This window comes from Paroedura picta, chromosome 1 (assembly GCF_049243985.1).
Source record: "Paroedura picta isolate Pp20150507F chromosome 1, Ppicta_v3.0, whole genome shotgun sequence".
NCBI classification, from domain to species: domain Eukaryota; kingdom Metazoa; phylum Chordata; class Lepidosauria; order Squamata; family Gekkonidae; genus Paroedura; species Paroedura picta.
The window spans coordinates 153,488,078-153,508,355 of NC_135369.1; the positions used below are offsets into that span (position 1 = coordinate 153,488,078).

The window sequence follows — 20,278 nt, forward strand, 5'->3', positions numbered from 1 at the left end:
GACAATTAGATATTTTAAAATGTCACTACAGAACATAGAATTTAAATAAACTGCTAGTAATATATAAATGATAGAAGTTATAGGAGTCTAGGGCAGACCTCTTTAGAACCCCCACCTTTTTATTTTACTGAGTAAAGTAACTATATCATTTTGCCTAATTAAAAAAAACGAAACCGTTCCTCGAGAATTTAAGAAGATGCCACCTAATAAAGAACTAGTAGCTTCTTTGCGGATACTTTTAATAAGTCTTGCTAAATAATGTATGCTCATGGTTCATTTAGAGCTGTCTAAAACTGCAATTTTTTAAAAAATTGATAAGCCTTACATAATGTGACTTGAAATGACAATATGTCACTTGCTAGTGCTTTATAATATGTCAGTCAGGTTTTTAATTGCATCTACTCTATTGCTGGTGATGAACGGTAAGGCAGGGGGAGAAAGAATGGACTTGTGGCATCTCTAATTACTGCCTCTGTGTTCTGTGTAATATTAAAATACAGCTGTGTTTCTGTCTGATTTGTGATAATGTAATAAAGCAAAACAAATCCTAATATGATCTGTCAAATAGGACTTTGTCGTATAATGGTTGACTGGAACCATAACAACAACAACAACAACAACAACAACAACAACAACAACAACAATCTGATTCTAAATTAAATGTTAAGGGATTATTTTAACTGCTAAATTCAGTTTATTTCTGCCAAGTAAGATTAATCCATTAGTAGTTTCCATTTAGATAAGCAAACTGGGGGAAAAGCTAAATATTAGTCCTGTTATACACAGTGGACAGTCCAAGAGCAGAGAAACATGCACTGGTTCCATACTAACTCTTCTAATCTCTAGTCATGACTAGATGTGCACATTTGGCTCACCCACACTGAATAATACCCTACCTTACTAGTATTTTTCAGTATTTTCTATGCTGAAAACAGATATTTTGATATGTTTCAGCTACCAGTATAGCTGACCCCCCCAAAAACTGATTATACCAATCAGCTGTCCATTTTGTTCGACCCATCCAAGTAAGGGGAAGCAAAACAGACCACTAAATGGCTGAAGGCTATTTAAATCTAGCAACTTGATAGGTCCTCTCATCAGCTGTTAGGTTTAAAGAAGGGAAAGTGAAATGGAATACTGAAATGGCTGCTGGTCATCTCAGCATAGCAGCTTGACAGGAACTCTCCTCAGCTGTAAAATTATAATGGATGGCAGCCATTTAACCCTCCATCCCCCCCCCTTCCAAAAGGAAGAATATGAAAGGGATCCCTGAAATAAATTACAACGCTTCTAGACGTACAGTGGGTGGGTGCACCTTACCTGCTGGAAGGCTGGATATGCTGCAAGCCATGTCTGCACTTCATTTTATTCCCCTACTTCTGGAAGGGGGAGAAATGGATCATTGAAATGGCTGCCATCCATTTAAACCTAGCAGCTTGATGGCTCTGTCCATCAACTTTTAGTTTTAAATGGCAGGCAGCCATTTAATCTCTATTTTTTTCCCTTCCCTCCCTCCAATTTGAGGCTTAAAAAGGATCCTGATGGCTTGATGCCATCCCACCCTCACAGCAGACAAGTGAACCCACCCCACTTTAAGGCTGAAATGATTGCAAGCTGACAGCTCCACTTTTCTGGGGCTGAGGCTGCCTCACTTTGCAGCTCAGTTTAAAATGGCTGTAAGGGGGCAGCTTGGGATCAGCCCCAGCAGTGGCAGCTGACAGCTTCATCCCACTTGGGCTGTGGCTGTCTCCCTTTGCAGCTCAGTATAAATTGAGCTGTAATGGGAGTCAGCCTGGGGGTCGGCTCTTTCAGCACAGAACTCTCAGGTCCCACTCCCCAGCTGATCCTGGCTTTTAGTACACAAATTTCCTTGTATCTATTGAACCTGAAAAAAAATTCAGGATTTCTGAAAAATCCTCAATCTGAAAAGAATAGGTATTTGGACCCAAATATTTTCAGGAATACTAAATTTTTCCCAGGTCCAATAGGCCAAAACTGGCAAAGACTGACCCCCCCCCCCCAAACCCTAGTTGTGACACTTAGAATTGCTTACCACATGGAAGGCTATGTCATGTAGAAAAATCCATGTAATCCACACCTGCATTCTTAACAGCACTTGTTATGGTTTTAAAACAATATTCTGATGTTGGCAGTCCCCAAGAGAAGCCTAAACATAAACATTGAGATGAGAGACTAGAGAAATTACCAATGGGATGTAATTTTCCCATAAAATATGCATCTTTAAAGAAAATTCAAGAACATTTAGTTAATGATGTGGCTGAATTTATTCATTTTTCCATCTTTTCTTTCACAGTTTTGGAGACATTGTCCATTATTAGGGGTAGTTTTTGTTCTGCACCCCCAAAATGAATCTATAAGATCTGAACAATAGACTTAATGTTATTTTAAAATATTTTTGCCCCTAAGGCAGCCACCTCATTTCATCCCCTTTCATCCCCTTCTTCTTTTGCCCTCAGTTGCTCCCAACATTAGACTCTTCTCCAGAGAGTCCTTCCTTCTCATGAGGTGGCCAAAGTATTTGAGTTTCATCTTCAGAATCTGGCCTTCTAAGGAGTAGTCTAAGTTATACTTAGGGGTGTGCAAATCATCCCCCCATTCCCCCCCCCCCGCAGTTTGGGCATATTGAAATGAAAATAAATTGGGGGTTCCCAAAAAATCCTGGATCCTAATACCAGTGTATTTTGAATATTTCCAGGAAATAAATATTTTTTGCGGGATACTTTGTATAAAGGATTCTTTTTATGTTTGGGTAGATAGGCTGGCCATGGGAACTGGACGCCAATGTTTGTATGTTCACAATAAAGATTTAAAACACAGAGCACGGACGTCATGCTAATAGGAAGATGGCTGCTTCATTACACACTACCCCTTCTTTCCCTGTTCCCAGAAAACACAAACAAGAATATGTTTTAATTTCCCGTTCCCAATATTACCTTGCACAACAAAGAAAGCATTTTATTTCTACTGAGGGCATGTTGCTTTGCAGTCCTGTAGCAATGCAAACTGTGCTATTTTAAAAAGATTGATCCAGAAATGGAGAGGGGAGGGAGGATGCGAGGGCAGGCAAAACACTACCAAGATTGTTGCATGTGTTTCCCTTCAAACAAGATGGCTCTGTTTGCGCCCCAATTTGCAGCGCGACAAGACAGGGAAATCGTTTTTTTTGTGATTTCCCTCATTGTGGAGGAAACCAGATGAAAACGTGGACCAACTCCTGCACATTTTGCTGCTAATGTCATGTGGAAGCAGCACTAAAACCCGCAAGCAATGAGAAGCTGTGCAGGGGCAAATTTCTCATGCAGAAATTATCTTGGTTTTTATACCCCACGTTTTGCTGCTGAAGGTGACCCAAAGCGGGTTACAATTGCCTTCCCTTCTTCTCCCCACAACAGAGCAACCTGAGGCTGGGAGAGCTTCTGACAGGACTACTTGGTCAAAACAGCACTATCAGGTTGTGACTAGTCCAGGGTCACCCAACTGGCTGCATGTGGAGGAATGGGAAATCAAACCCGGCTCATCAGATTAGAAGCTGCCACTCTTAACCACTACACCACACTGGCCTAGCCTTTTGTGGCCTGTTCTTTTAGCCTAGAAAACATTTGATAATCTATCTCAACTGCTATTTGGCAGAAGCAAAGGAACAAGCATTTGAGCGGTAAAAAAAATCATCGTTGTTACATGTTATGTATCATTTGTTGTTAAATGCATGATAGATACTGTGCCTTTAAAAAGGATGACAGCAATGACCCTTAATGGTGTGTGTGTGTGTGTGTGTGTGTTTGTGTTGGAACATGCCTCTTCCAGTTCCAAGGTCACTTATGATTTAGTCGAAATCTAGCATTGATGTTGACCTCACTGGAAATCAATATCTCTGTATTAGTTTTGTGCACTGAAGTATTGGCATGTCATTTCTCAAGTTGTGTTCTTCACTCAAACAGAAGGTAACATTAACTGAAATGTTTGAAGCTTAAAAAGGCACATCAGCCACTTGAATTCTTATCATAAAGAAGAAATCATGAAAGAACGATTCCAATGAACATAGCAGAATAGAACATCAATTTCCTTTGGTGACTGGGAGGGGACCTCAGAGATTTTGCAATTACTAATTTTATCCCTTCCTCTTTGAATTCATTGTTGTGCTTTTCTCCAAGACCAGTATATCTGAGAGGGAAAACTGCATGCACAAAATACAGAGAGACTGAAGAAATAAACTCTGGAAAGGGACTTTGTTGCTTTGCCAAATCCTTCCTTGGAGTTATAGAAATGAAAATTAGGAGTATGCATTTGGATCTGCCTATGCCAAAAATTAAGAGCCTCTTGTGGCGCAGAGTGGTAAGGCAGCAGACATGCAGTCTGAAAGCTCTGCCCATGAGGCTGGGAGTTCAATCCCAGCAGCCGGCTCAAGGTTGACTCAGCCTTCCATCCTTCCGAGGCCAATAAAATGAGTACCCAGTTTGCTGGGGGGGGGGTAAATGGTAATGATGGGAAGGCACTGGCAAACCACCCTGTATTGAGTCTGCCATGAAAACACTAGAGGGCGTCACCCCAAGGGTCAGACATGACTCGGTGCTTGCACAGGGGATACCTTTACCTTTACCTTTTACCTTTATGCCAAAAATTACTTGAAAAATACTGTATTGGTATTTTCATTTATATTTCTGGTGCCTAAATGTATCTTTTTTTGTGGGGGAGGGGAGAAACCAAAAGAAAATTCCAGATATATTCAGGAATTACTGGTACATCCGAAGCTGCTTGTCAGGATTTTGCTGCAAATTATTTAAAGTTTAAAAGGACTGCAGAAGATAGTCCAAGGAACAGCTGTAATGAATGAATTGGACTGTTCCTGCCAGCTTTCTTTTGGAGTTGCTGGAACAGGTAGGCCAGAAGCAGCTTTGCCTCTGGAACAGTTTGCTAGCCGCAGCACAGAGAATCCTGGAGCCTGTCAAGAAACAAACCCAACAAGATTTGCTTGCAGAGGGAGAAACCTCTCCTTGGCACACTGGTCCTGGGGCCAGTTTCTCCAATTTAAATCAATGTGTCTTAACCAAGTAGATGACTCATGTTCAGATAGCATAAGGGAAATTAGACTATTGGGGTCAGATCTAAATTAATGTGAAGCCAGAACTTGATTGTTAACAACCATGCTCTGGTTTCCAATAGTCTTTGGCTGATTTCTAGACATAGGACTGCGTGAGAGACACTTCGGGGTCCCAAGGATTTTACGAAGGAAGACAGATTAAATAAATAATATTTTGTATGTATATCTCCCCATCCTGTTTGCTTTGGGCAATTGACAACCTTATTAAAAACATACAAAATAATATAAACAGTAACAACTCATAGGTAGAGGGATTTTAAAGTGATGTCAACTTTGGTTAGGAATTGCAGGCAAATTCTCTTGATAACCATAGATGTCAAATCCTTGCACATAAATTCAGATCCCTCTGTTATGTTTTGTTTGCTGAAGCAGCACAGGGAGAGTTTAACATTGCATTTGCACTCTTTTTGTTAAGTCTAAAATGCACAGATTTGTTTTTAATTACTCCTTTGTTTTTTTGACAATTTGTTCTAAAGATCCTTGTGTTGAGGGGCTGAGGAAGGGTCAAGGTGATGGTATACTAATACATAAACGTGGATAATGCATTTTTAAAAAAGGAAGCACGCAAACTTGTTTTTAACTAACATTTAGAACTGTAAGGCAAACTTGTTTACCCCCCCCACACACACACACACACAATGTAACATCTATCTGTGATGTACTGGCAAACAAAACTGGCTTGCAAAATTACTGAACCCCATGTCCTCCCCCAGTGTTTGTCCTGTTTTGTAGGATCAAACAAGTTGGGTTGGGGTGGTTAGCCCCATTAAGTTGGGTTTTGCAGGGGTAAGCACCATTTGATTCGCACAACATGCTTACCACATTGAAGATGCAATATATTTTTATTGTGATACAAATAGTATTCAAGATAAGAAAAACAGAAACCATGACTCTGTGTAAGTATTCATCCCCCAAAGTCAATACTTTGTAGAGTCACCTGTTGCTGCAATTACGGCTGCAATTCTCTTGGGGTATGCCTCTATCAGCTTAGCACATCTCGCCCTCGGGATTTTCACCGATTTCCCAAGGCAAAACTGTTCCTTTAAGTTAGATGGGTAGTGTTGGTATATACAGATTGGGCTGAGGTCTGGGCTTTGACTAGACCATTTCAGGACATTAACATTTTTCCCTTCGAACCATTCCAGTGCAGTTTTAGCCATACGTTTAGGATCATTTTCCTGCTGGAATGTGAACCTTTGTCCCAGTCTCAAATCTCTGGCAGACTGAACCAGGTTTTCCTCAAGAATTGTCCTGTATTTAGTGTCATCCATTTTTCATTCAATCCTGACCAGTTGCCCTTTCCCTGCCAATGAAAAATGACAGCATGATGCTGCCACCACTGTGTTTCACTGTGGGAATGGTGTTCTTGGGGTGATGCCATCAAAGCTGGTCAAGTGAATCAAGCTTTCTGTTGGATTCAGAAAGTTTCAGACGTCTTATCAGAATGTTTTTTTTTTTGTCTGCTTAAATGCTATAATTGGTAAATAAAAACGCATGTGTTCTTAAAATTCAAAGGTTATTTTTGTTAGGAAACAAAGAAGATCTGTTTCCTTATCAGTGTTTCTGGGTTTTCCTCGGAAGTGACATCATGCCTCTCTAGGAATTGCTTTATTTCCCAGCAATTCCTAGAGAGGAGATTCTTCTTCTTCTGCCAGCTGTTGCAGAGCTTTTGGGCAATAGGTCTTGAGGATTTTGGGAGTTTGTGTGCCTCCAGTGGTCTTAAAGGTGTCACTGGACTCAAACTTTGTTTTATTACAAAACAGAATTAGGGTTCCCCATAGTAATTCTTTGTATGTATTAAGAACATACTGCCGGGAATTGCTGATTGTGTCAGTCTTGGCTCTTCTGGCAAATATGTGTCCTGAATGTTCCACTTCAGACTATAATGATCCTTAACACATAATGTTTTTCCATGCTAGGGAGCTAGAATCTTCCTTCCTGATATCTAGATTTCTATGGAGAAAGCATGGCATGCCCACAGCTACACTATGAGGAAAATGAGAACTAAGCCTAATATATAATGTTCTGTATACACATAATTTGCTACCGATTTTCTTGGTAAGGCAATCACATTTTCATTAAAAAACGTGTCTTATTGACTGAGCTTAGGATTTCTTGACTAGAGAATGGTGGTGGTGGGGACTCAGTAAGACCTAAGGAAAGAAAGTTATTATGCATCAGAGTGATGCTGCAATAACACCAGGGGTGTGAACTTCAGAAGTCCGCTTAGAGATCCTTTTAGGCGACATCTCTAAGTGAAACCTTCCTTCTTGACCACACAAAGAGAGATCTTTTCTCCCTCTTCCTTCCAGTTTTGTTTTTAAGAATTGATTCTTCTGTCAAGCATTTGATCACAGCCTACAATGCTGTTCCTTCCCATTCAAATCTAATACCTATCTTCATTAGCTGATAGTTTGTTTTGGTTTAGATACCATGGCACATTTTATACATTATACATTATGTCACTGTATATGAAGTACAAGGAGGAGAAGGATCAAAGCAGGTTGAAACATTTAAAAACATGGAAAACCTAGGGGTTCTTTTGCTTACTCCTTCCCTTAATGCAGAAATAATATTCATTATTCTTGTTTTCTTTTAGTTTTCATACTTACCATTGTTGTGGACAACTTAATGAGTTTTTAATTTTTCATATCAGTGAACTGCAGAATGTTTTTTTGTAATTACATATGTTTTAATGCTAAATGCTAATATAATCATATTGCCGTAAAGCTTTCAATTGAATTTTATAGTTTATGCATTGTGACAATGCTACAATTGCATTCATAAGAATTAACCTGACTAGGATAGCTCTGGCAAGTCTGATCTTGACAGTTTTTGGAAGTGAAGCACTTGGAAGGATGACCTCCAAGGTACACCCAGGGTCATAATGTGAGGACTGGCAATGGCAAACTAACTCTGAATGTCTCTTGCCTGATTGCCAGACAAGCCTAGGATGTCCTGATTATCTTACGCATATGCCATGCAATAAAGAAATAAATAATCATAAGAAATATCTAATTCACAAAGTTGCTTTTGCTGTCCAACAACTGAATATTTTTCATTCATGGGGGGGCCTGGGGGGGACCTTTCAAAGCCCGTTCTTATGAACAGGCTTTGCAGCTAGTTCAGAAATACAAGCAGCTAAAAACTGTATACATTTCTTTTTGTGAAAAAGAATCCCACCAAGGAACAAAACTGAAATTAGGACAAGATATATAATTTTTAGGTCATTAATAATGCACATTAGTAGTAATAATGTAGAAATTCAGCTACAGGCTTTGCAGAGACACTTGCAGTAGCTACTGCACAGAGACACCTGCAGTAGCTACCTTTTCAAAATCCTTACCTCGAACTGTCTGCAAAATTTTCTTCACTAAACTTTTCTCTGATGCAGTAATACTATTTGCTCCCAAGATTCCTTTATTCATGTGTCCCAGCTATTTATTAATTTTTAACTGCCTTTTTACTTCATGATGCTTCCACTTAAAGAACCAGGACTGGTGTTTTTACAATATACTTGCGCTTGTTGACATAGTTATACAAGTTGATTATGAGGAAGTAGCTGCTTTCTTAAAAGCCCCACCAACTGAAGAAGGCCGATTACTGTCACACTCTGTCTCAACTATCTGATATTGCCGAGAAATTTTGGTTTCATGTTATTTCATATTTGCTTCAGGAGGATAAGTTCCATACTTGTTAATGCACACTGGAAACATCATAAATACTTACATTTGATATTTCTCCAAGGTGGGGAATCACGAAGAGAATCCTGAAGTCTGCATATTACTCTTTGCTAGGTATAGTTAATCTTTAATAAGTGAAAATGGATGTATCACTGAGACCAATTATTTTACATTTTTTAATCAGCTGAAGGTGCTTGCGGGGGAACACTGCGTGGGACAAGTGGAATTATTTCAAGTCCTCACTTTCCTTCAGAGTACAATAACAATGCTGATTGTACATGGACCATTCTAGCAGAGCCAGGAGATACTATTGCTCTGGTTTTTACGGATTTCCAGCTAGAAGAAGGCTATGATTTCTTAGAGATCAGTGGAACTGAAGCACCATCAATCTGGTAAGTCATGGCAAGAGCCATTGGGCCCTTTTTAGTCTGTAGAACACACTGGATATTGTGTTTAAATTGTGTGGTCTCAATTGTTTCACTTGAATGGAGTAGTACTGCATTATCCAACCAGAGAGAGAGAAATAGAGAGGGACTGTATTTAGATTACTGCCCTGGAATGCAGCTAAATGTTTTTCTAAAAATACTTAACAGTTAATTGTTTTTAAAAGTATTGAATTTACTGCATGGAAAAAAAAATGCACATTTTAGAAATATGTAGAAATGATGAACTGGTAGGATACTGCCCTCTACTGGATGGAGCTAGAATGATTCTGCTGTAAGTCATAATAACTGCTTTGTATAATTACACATAAGGATTAGTGTAATAAAATTTTTATTCCTCATTTTGATAACACATAAACAGAGAGAGAGGCAGTTCTGCCACTGCTTTTGATTATGATGAATGATGATGAAAAGTCTGGCCATGTCAGGACAAATGAAATATATGGTTATGTGTTACACAGTTAGGTGTATCATGCCAAGAAGATAAAAAGAAGCCTTGTGAAACCTGAAATATTAACATGTTTTAATGTGAATCAAGACTCTAATTTTGCTGCATCAGTGGCTTCACCTCTGGAATTGCTATCAAGAAAAATGTCTTGATAAAGTTACCAATTTGGGAGAGTTCTCTTTTTCAGCAGAAGTCTATAAAAATTGAGGGTGGGATTTGAACTATGGGATTGGCATGTAATTCCAGAGTGTCATTATTTACATATTAATTGTTAACAGTCTTTATATTTTACCATTACATTCACATCACAACCATGCCTGCAGATCATTTCCTTTTTAGCTTCTACATATTGATGATATGATTATCTAGTATGGTCTGCTAATTTGAAATCATGTTCTTTTGCTATGTTGGTTCCATTAAAATTCTAAATGCAGTGCATATACTCACTACTGAAATCTACTTGCATTGTGTATAGGATATCAAAATGGGGTGTGTGTACTCAAGGGGAAGAAGAAAAGTTTTTTTTAAGTTCCCCTTTCATTTGATTGTTTTTGACACAAGTTATTTTAATGTACATTAACGAAATCAGATACATTATCTATCTATCATCTATCAATCTCTACCTCCCTCCCTATTCCGGACAGTTTACATAGAACACAGGGAACATAGGAATGGTATAATATAATTCAGTAAACATCAAATAACAAATTTTACCAGAAACACACATACACATGTGTCCTCTGACATGTGTATATTCAGCAGTGGGGAATTTAATTAGCGAGAGTGAAATGGATTGTGTGCCAATGTTTACGAGGTAATTATATCCTTAAGGATACAAGGCAGACACAAATAGTTATAGTAAAAATAGTAACAATCTTTATTAAAAGGAAAATAATAATTAAAAATATATCTAACACATTAACAGTCAAGCAGATAGGAAATAAAAGTGGGACAAAGAATTGCAGTTAGTATATTTACCAGTCCTGGAGAGTGTAGAGGCAGAGATATGACACAGCCAGCCAGCAGCATGAAGGGTGGTCTGAATGGGATCAGAAGCATGAGGTGGCTTTGTAAAGCCATTGTTTGTATATGTTTTTGAGGAGGGGGGGGCACGTTATGTAACCCAGGTGAGCACATGACGGAATTTTCCATGAAGCAGGATGTCAGGCAATGTCCTGGACAGGTCTGGAGATGGGTGTTGATAGGCTTAGACAAAGGAATTAATGGGTCTATGAAAGGGAACCATCATGTCTCAATGGGTCTAGCTGCTGAGGTTAGGGAAGAGATTTTACCCTGGCAGAGGGGACAAGCATGTGTCATAGGTGTGAGACAAAGGAGTTCACCCTGGAGCCTCTGGACAAACAGGTTTCTGACAGGTTACTGAAACAGCAATACAATGGAGTGGGGGAGCAGGAGGACAGCAATATATGTTTTAGGTGGCTTCTGTCATTCCTAACCTGTAGTGAAGGACAGGCTGAATAGGTGGTTTCAAAGATGGAGTCAGTCACAGCAGTTAACAGTGTCTGGCTTTGGTCTGACTATTGAGCAATTCTACTGGTTGTGGAAAGAACAGTGTGCCAGCCTGAGAGGTAGGGATTCTGCCATACATAACACAACAGAATAACAGTGATTACAAAAGCATTTCAGTAATATTCCTGGTACTTAACTGGTAGAATAACATTAACTTGTTGACTATCCCATGGTTGTCAGTTCAAGTTCAGCTCATGGGGGAGGGGTTCTGTTGGGCCCAGTAGATGCTGTTGGTTTCAGTCAACCTCAACCAAATGCCAGGTGGAAGAGTTCTATTTTGCAGGCCCTGTGGAAGTTAGCCATATCTTTTTTCTTGAAGAGTGTGTGTGTATTCCATTTGTGAATGGGCTCAGGGCGGTTCATAACAATAGGATAAAACAATCAATAACATAATTAAAACAGCATCAAAATACTAACATTAAATCTGCAAACTAAAAAACAGAAGAATAGTTTGTCAATTATGACTATGTACCATTACTAACTAGCTGTTTGTGTGGTATTAAGCACAATTTCTAAAAATGCAGGGCTAATTAAAACACAAAGCTTGAGACCTCAGTCACATAGACAACATTTGTACTGTTTGAGGAAATGATTAACAGGCACATAGAAAATAGGTCTTTATCTTTGAAAAAAATATAGGCAAAATAGTATTGCATGTACCTTAGCAGATGCATTACCGGGATAATTTTGAGAACTAATAGTATTGTATTACGCTGTATCAATCATAAATGAATATTCTTCCAATGGAATAGCAGTTTGGACACAAATTTTGATCAGCATCCACAAACATTTTTTAAAAATTGTTTTTTTATCAAACCCATGGAATTGTTCTGAATGGCATTGTTCATGTGCATTCTTGAACTGTTTTCTCATGATTATTCTTTTCTAGCCCCCCTTTTCTAAACCCATCCAACAGAGAAAAAATATATAAAAATATTTTGGTTGTCTCGATTCTGTTGGAATGGGGGTGAAAAAACTGAAAGCATCATGGCTTATGTTTCTAGCTTTGCCCATTTTTTTCTGTGTTGCTTCCAAAATTGCTAGCTGAACTAGACATGATGACATTCCTCACCCTGACTTTTGGAAGCTGCCACCTTTTGAAAGCATGGTCGTTTTAAAACAGTGCAATGGTATTATGGTGGGCTCTTGACACATACCCCCGATGTCTTTTCAAGTGCCAAAAGAGCCCTTGGGAGCTATTTGGTCCTGAATGTGTTCATATCTGACTGTAGATCTGTGTAGTTATTTTGGGATGTACACCATGATGATGAATGCTGTTTTGCCCTTATGCAATATCATATTGAAATATTGCCGATTTATTGATGCTACTGGGGAGGGTGGTTGATTTGCAAGTAAGTGGTCATTACCAAGAGAATATTAGTTTGTTTGTATACAGCATTTCTAGCCTAAGTTCTCCAGAGTCTTTTCAAGGGAGCAATATGATTTCTACAAATATTTCACTTACTTACAGTCCAGTCTTTATAGAGAAATCCCTTTTTCAAAACAATTAGTTTGTCTGCTTTTTCCCTCCTCATTGAGTCATCCATTTTATGGTTGACCACGGGGGCTTTCAGTTCTTTTGGAATTGATGTTGGTCTTCAGACCCCAGAGATCATTTCCCTGGGTGGAAATGGTGACTGGGGGGGGGGGGGGAGAATGACAGACTCATTGATATCACATCCCTGCTGAGCTCACTAGCCTTTACAATCTCCATCCTCCTAAGGCATCACAACCAAATCTTTAGAAATTTCCCAAGACCGAGATTGGAACCCAATTCTGTCTTTTGTCTCCATCTTCTGGTATTGAATTATTGGTACACCCAGAGGTCTGCCAGGGGTAGGCAAGAATAATATATCTCCATCAGTGCTTGACATGGAGCTTGCATGAGATCCAAACTCCCCCTCCCCCTTCTTCAGCTGTTTTAAATATTTTATGCATAAAATAAGTTAGAAATAAAAACTACCATTCCTTATGGATAGCAAAATTATACCAATAATTTAATTAAATAGTTTACACAGCTGGACATAACAAAAAATATAATTTAGTATGAACTCAGAGTGTCATGATCTGTTCAGTTATTGATTATGAAAGAATTCCTAGGAACTCAAAAGTTGAGCTGAACAATAAAAATAATGTAAAACTTATTAATTATTTATTATAGTGCACAGTGCACAGTTAAAAACAGAATAAAAACTTCTTAAAAACTATACCGAACTAACAACACATAGGACCAAACGCGTTTCAACCCTTCCGGGTCTTCCTCAGTGGTCAAAATTATAATAATATACTATATAGCACTCTCTATAATGTGTAGCTGAATGGTTGAGTGGGATCTGTGAATTATGGCTCCAACCAATATGTATAAATTATATCCTTTTTGGAGATTAATTCCTATGTTATGTCCCTAAAGTCACCACTCTTCGCTATCATTAAGTTCTGTACTCAGAATGTATTCTCATGTGCGTCAGAAAAAGCTAATAATAGTGAAGATAGCATTGATGAGTTTAATTAAACATGTTTAAAACTTCTTTAGGAGGGACTGTGGCATGGTATAGCCCAATCTCATCGGTTCTTTGAAGCTTGGCAGGGTTGGGGACCGCCAAGGAAGCCTGCTTAGGAAAGCAGTGGCAAACCACCTCTGTATCTTACTTGCCTTGAAAGCATCTTATTTGTTTGTTTGTTTGTTTGTTTAGATTTTTATGTGGCCCTGGGCCTTGCTGGAATCTTCATAAATCAGTTGCGATTTGATGACATAAACACCCATCAACCGGCATTTCTCCCAGTAACTGAGATCCAAGATGGGTAGCAAGAATAAATGCATCAAGAAATGATATGTAAAAACACTAAAATAGCCAACAATCGCTTGTTTTTAAATGTCAAAGCCTTTTCAAAATAGAGTGTAAGAATAGCCATTCTGAACTGGATCATGACAGCAAATATTATGAGGAAAACATGATGAAGTGAATATTCACTCTGCCAAGATACAGCATTGTTGTTAGAAGGTACTAACATCAGTATTTTAATTAAGTTGATATCCTGGAATGATTTCAGTCCTTTCATAACCTGGTTCCCTGTCAGTGCAATCCTAAACTGGGATACACCCTTCTAAATCCATAGAAATCAATTGACTTAGAAGGATACAAATAGGGGCCCTGCAAGCCTCATGTGGTTGTTGATGTCCACTGCTGCTGCAACCCAGCCCCAACAGCTCCAAGTGTCTGCCACTGACAGCTCTTCAGATTTACAGTAAATGCATTGTCTATACTTGCACAGACAACACTACTGAGAACCAATGTGATGTAGTGGTAGAGCTGCAGCCTTTAATCTGGAGATCCAGGTTTGATTCCTCACACCTCTACACTGAGCCCACTGGATGACCTTCGACCTCCCACAGTTCTCTCAGAGCTCTGTCATAGAGTATCAGTTTTGGGGAGTGGTAGGGTAGGTAATTGTGAGACACTTTGAGGCTCCTTCAGGTAGTAAAAAGCAGGGTGAAAAGACCCTGCTCTTCTCGATTTCACTTGGGTGGGAATTTAACCCCCAAAGGTTGAGGAAAACCTGTTTAGTGTCAACATGATCCTGATTCACAGATTCTGAGGACTGCATATGGAAGCCACACTTGAGAAATACGGAGAGAGAGAAATAGACAGGCAGTCAGACAAATAGATAGGTAAGCCTTAGAACTGTAGAACACCCCCCAAAATTTAGTGCCTTGTTGAATTTTTGTTGAATATTGAACACTGTAATTATTTTGAATTGCAAACCTAAAGATAATTCTCGATAATTATCAAAAATCTTATTGAGACAGGCTGCTGGCTACTCTTATGCCATCTGATATCTTAATTTCTTTACACACTTGTCATAAAAGGCAGGTTTACGTAGGGATTTTAGTCATATATTTCTCCAAAGGGACTATCCTTGTGTATTTATTTTTGTGGAGAAAATTATCTGTAAGTAAACAGTACACAAAATAGTTTTTGCAGCATTTTTTTCACCAAGATGGCACTGAAATATACTGTTGTCATTGTGAAAATAAAGCACAAATGGTTATTACTGACTATACATAGTATGTTCTTGTCATAACCATATGTGACCAAAGACATATATTTTAAGACAGTTTGACTGGAATAAGTAAATAAAAAAAAGATTCAGGCTTTGTATGTGTTTGTATCTTTAAATTCAGTCCTGTGAATCCTAAATAGCAGGAGATAGTGGCCCGTTCTTGTTGCTTAGTTACTTTTTGTGTCTTTACCACAGCTCTAATGTTTAAATGAGCCTCTTGTGGCACAGAGTGGTAAGGCAGCGGAAATGCAGTCTGAAGCTCTGCCCATGAGGCTGGGGGTTTAATCCCAGCAGCCAACTCAAGGCTGACTCAGCCTTCCATCTTTCCGAGGTCGGTAAAATGAGTACCCAGCTTGCTGGGGGGTAAATGGTAATGACTGGGGAAGGCACTGGCAAACCACCCCGTATTGAGTCTGCCATGAAAACGCTAGAGGGCGTCACCCCAAGCGTCAGACATGACTCGGAGCTTGCACAGGGGATACCTTTGGCTAATGTTTAAAAGCACCGAAACTTTATAAGACAGTTAGTCCTATCCATATGAATTCGGGGCTACAAAATGGCTGACAGTATACTTGGGTGGCAGTTTGAAAAGTTTACATCTGTGCTGCAGATGTAAAAGGCATCAGAGCCACTATAAAATTCTGGAACAGTTGATAACATTTCAAAGTTTTCATAAGTCTATGTTCTGTTTCTCATCAGTACATTTTTTACTTAATTTTACAAAAAACCCCTCCCTATTATTATTTTTTTAAGAACTATAAGCAGAGTAGTCCCAGCCATGTTGGTCTGCAGTAGAACAGCTCAGTCTGAGCCCATTAGCACCTTAAAGGACAACAGGAATATCAGGTCATAAGTTATTGAGAGTCAATAACTATGTGAAAGGTTATATCAGCCTTTCTCAACCTTTTTACCATTGAGAAACCCCTGAAACATTCTTCAGGCGTAGTGAAACCCCAGAAGTGATGTCAGCAGGTCACACCTCTCTGTCACACCCCCAGAGGTCACATGCCATCAGACACTCCCACTGGATGTGACATCATGCTCCATTGCCCCCCCCAACACAGTTAAAATGAGAGTATTTACCTCTCTGGACTCTAGTCACTACCATATGTGATCAGCCTCGGTCAGCAAGGCTTGTTGTCACTTTTCATCTCCTCCAAGCTCATCATTGGCCATTGGAGGCAGTCTGCATAATCCTGTATGGTCGTATCATCCAATTATTTTTTAATAAAAATATATATAATAAAAATAATTAACTCCCACCCAATTGGGAAACCTTTTCAGGGTTATTAAGAAACTCCAGGGCTTCACAAAACCCCTGTTGTGAAAGCCTAACATATTCTGGAAATCTTGTTGGCTTCTCAGGTACCACTGCTCTTGAAACTACCCGTAGAAGCCGAGTAGAATTCTATAGCAAAACCCATAAAGAACAGTTCTGTTTTTGCCCCCAAATGTATTTGTACTCTATGGTGTCAGCATGGAAGACTATGGACAACTTTCAAAAGTGAACCTACAGAAGCTGAAAGCAATTTGAAACAATGCTGATACTGTTGACAGCAGAGAAGTAAAATTTATTGCCTCTCATAGTGTAATGTGAAGTTCCTACTTAGAGACTGGTAATCTATTCAGATGAAAATGTGTACAGGGTGAAGGGAAAAGAAGCTATAAATTGATGCTTAATTCAGAGAGCATTAGCACTTCTTGTGCACCTGCTAATTTACCACCTACTGTGCTAGTGAAATATAGAGGCTTTATTCACATCTATCATTCCACATCGCAGTCTGACTGGAAGCAATGAGCTGACACTTTCAAGACCTGTATATGACCTAGGATGCGAGTATTCCCATGCACAATGAATTATATATAGCAGGCTTCCGCAACATATGTGCTTTTACACAGAACTAATTCATTTAGCACCAGACTATTCAGTACAAATGAAAAATATTTAACCTAATTCTTATTCCCTTATTGGAAATATGAATGTGGAATAGCGTTGGGCAACCTCACCAAAACAATATTTCAGGTTTAGGTATATTGAAAACACCCCCCAAAATTATTTCCTGATATTCCTGAATTCCAACAACTTGTACAGTATTTGGATTCTTTAAATATTCAGGAGTACTGAATTTTTTTGGTTCCATTATAGCCTGTGGGGACCTCTATAGTCAATGATCCACATAGGCTATAATGTATAATCAATATAGGAGTATTTTGTGATTTGGGGGGCTGTTTTTTGAGGTATAGGCAGACAATTTGCATAGCTGCTGGTGCCTCTCTTAAAAAATACTTTCCAAGATTGAACAAAATGGACCAATTATATGGACCCTAAAGAAGGTTCCCACATCTTCCACTGGGGGAAAGGTATCTAAACTTTAAAAGGAATGTTGTCCCTTTAAAATTTAAATGCCTTTTTGCAAGCTGTGGTGACAGTACAAGTGAGCTCCAAAGGCATTTAGTGTTTCCATTCCCTTTGAATACCTTCTCCAAACTGAGAGTTTACATAGAAGGTATTTAAAGGGACTTCGAGCTGTTTAAATGCACTTCAACTACAGCTTTCTGATGGTCCATTTCAACTATCTGCCTGGCCATTTTAGAGAGCGGAAAAATAGCAAAAAAAATCTGTCTAAATTAATACCTGGAAATATACCAATCAAGTTTTGTTTTTGCTTTTTTGGGTTGGATTAGACACCCACACCACTAATGGGGAATAAGATAAGAGGATGTCTTACTTGATTAAAGGAAGAAACAAAAAAGCCAACAATGTGCATTTTATTTTATGTTTTTGTTTGTGGTGGCATCTGTTAGGTTGACAATCCCTGTGTTAGATTTAGGCTGATACTTTTCTCAATCACACTTTCTGACATAGAATACTGGGAAATTTGAAGAAGAAATCTGGCAGCATATCAGAAGTGTTGAACAAAATAGTAACTCTGTCTCTGTAATTACTTGTGGTTCAAAGCTGCTTGCATTCTGCTTGCTTTCTGTTTTAGAAATATTCCATGAATATTAACAGGGAATTTTTCTTCATTAAACAAGAGAATATGGGAAACTCTTACAAGTGCAAACAGGGCTTTGTGTGGTTTTTATTGGCTGTACTTCAGTTCCTCCTGGTTTTAGCTCACTCACATTGTGACCACAGGAGTGGCATGTTTGATGCGGTGCTCAGCCTGCCTCCAAACAGCTTGTGATATATGTAGAAATTATGCCTTGTGCATGCACAGAAATGCATTATTGGTTTTGCTGCTGCCATGGTCAAGAATTTCCATCTTGAAAAAATCCACATATCAGTAAACCATGTATTTTCCAAAAGGACAGGTTACTCGTTATCCCTGGAGGTGTGCCACCAGTAGAGACAGAGAACTATGCCAACCATGGCCAATCAGCTCAGATTGCAGTCTGCCAACAAGCAGGGAGTGTGAGTCGGGGAGATTGAAATCATGATGCTGGAGGAGACTAAAAAATGGCTTTGTCGCTTTCTCATTTTCCTCACTTGTATATTCCTGCTGTTTTTGTTTTTCCTCACTCCCTCTAAGGCCCTTTATGCACGGCGCCAGATTCTGTACGCTGGCGCTATGCCGTTGCGGCGGGGCACAATCCCCCACCGTTTCCCGTTAACGCATGGGAGCGGGGCATGCTGGGTTGCCCTGGCGTAGCACTTTACACTGGGGCTTGTGGGCTCGGCCAAGATAAGTGCAGCGCCGTGGGCGGGGGAGGTGGGGAGGGGATGGGGGAGTGGGGGGTGGCAGGGGGTCGCCCCTGCCAGCTCAGTGCTGCCACGGAGCCTGCAGGGGCAAGTGGTGTCCCATAAGGGACACCGCAGGTCAAGGCTGGGCGGCCCGACAAGCCCAGCGCTGCCAATTATGCACAGCGCCGGGCTGTCGCAGCCCCGGCTTACCTGGGAAGCTCCAGAAGATCCCGCATTCGCTTAACGCGGGTCTTCTGGAGCCCGGGGCTGGGAGGCGACTGCACTTGCGGCGGCAGCGTGCGTTCTCGGTGATTTTAACCGAAGCGCTGCTGCTGCGAGTGCGGGCCGTATGTCCCGTGCATAATGGGCCTCATGGTCAATTTGATATTACACTACTTTATGTCCAGCATAAAAATATACCATTTAAAACTATAGCAAGATACATATATGAGGAATTTTCCATATCTCATTATGTGACTAAGCTTACAACCTCAGCATTAGGTCTATGGATAGGCCTTTGTTTAAGGAAAACCTGAGTGAATCTGTAGCCACTTTTATAAAATAATATCTCTGCTCAAGAAGTATTTAAGGCAAGGTCGCCCAACTAGGGTTACACGAGAGTTCTCCATGAGTTATGTGGCTAGTTTAAGGCAATGACATCTGGTTGTTGTCTGGAAACATCCTGGTCTGGAATGTCCAGTTAATCTTGGTTTTTTTTCCTTGCCATTTGATTGATTGATTGTAGTTTTATACAGTCCTCCCAGAAAGCCATCTCAGGGCAGTGTAAAACATAATAATTGGAACAATAAAAATACATTAAAACAATTTATAATGTGAATGAAAAGGCTAGAAACCACAAAAGTTGGAGAATACCATTTTGTTTACAATACAGATGAAAGTGCTAAAGAAATCTGATAATGATTTGCACATGCATTCAGCAGGATCAGAGAGAATCATGGAAGCAGCACTCAAAGTTCATTGGCTGGCTGCCATTCCATAAATGACTCTACTAATAAGAGTGCAGTAGTTTACATTAACTCAGAGTAAATTCATCAATGAACTCTTCCCACAATAATGTTCAATAAACATCATCACCCATGCTATTACTGTTTAGTTCACACTCAGACATTATTGATCACAACAACAGCTTAGAAAAAAATCTAGCACTCAGTGTAAATTAATACAGGTGTTGGCAGCTGTGATGGGGAAAACAGAGCCTGGTAGGTTGCAGATATTCATGTTTATATTTTTTACTTTGCTGTTCAGAAATCCACAGTTGGAAAGCTGGAAGTTATGCGGTCTTGTTTG

At 39.5% G+C, this 20,278-nt stretch overlaps 1 protein-coding gene across 3 annotated transcripts in view; it reads left to right on the forward strand.

Moving 5' to 3' along the window:
- CSMD1 (CUB and Sushi multiple domains 1) overlaps window positions 1-20,278 on the forward strand; it is a 1,334,105-nt gene that overhangs the window by 716,937 nt on the left and 596,890 nt on the right. For all 3 annotated transcript variants that reach the window (XM_077309265.1, XM_077309276.1, XM_077309285.1), the window contains one exon: window positions 8,987-9,194. In XM_077309265.1, the coding sequence (XP_077165380.1) occupies window positions 8,987-9,194 (208 nt within the window). The remainder of the gene's footprint in view (window positions 1-8,986; window positions 9,195-20,278) is intronic.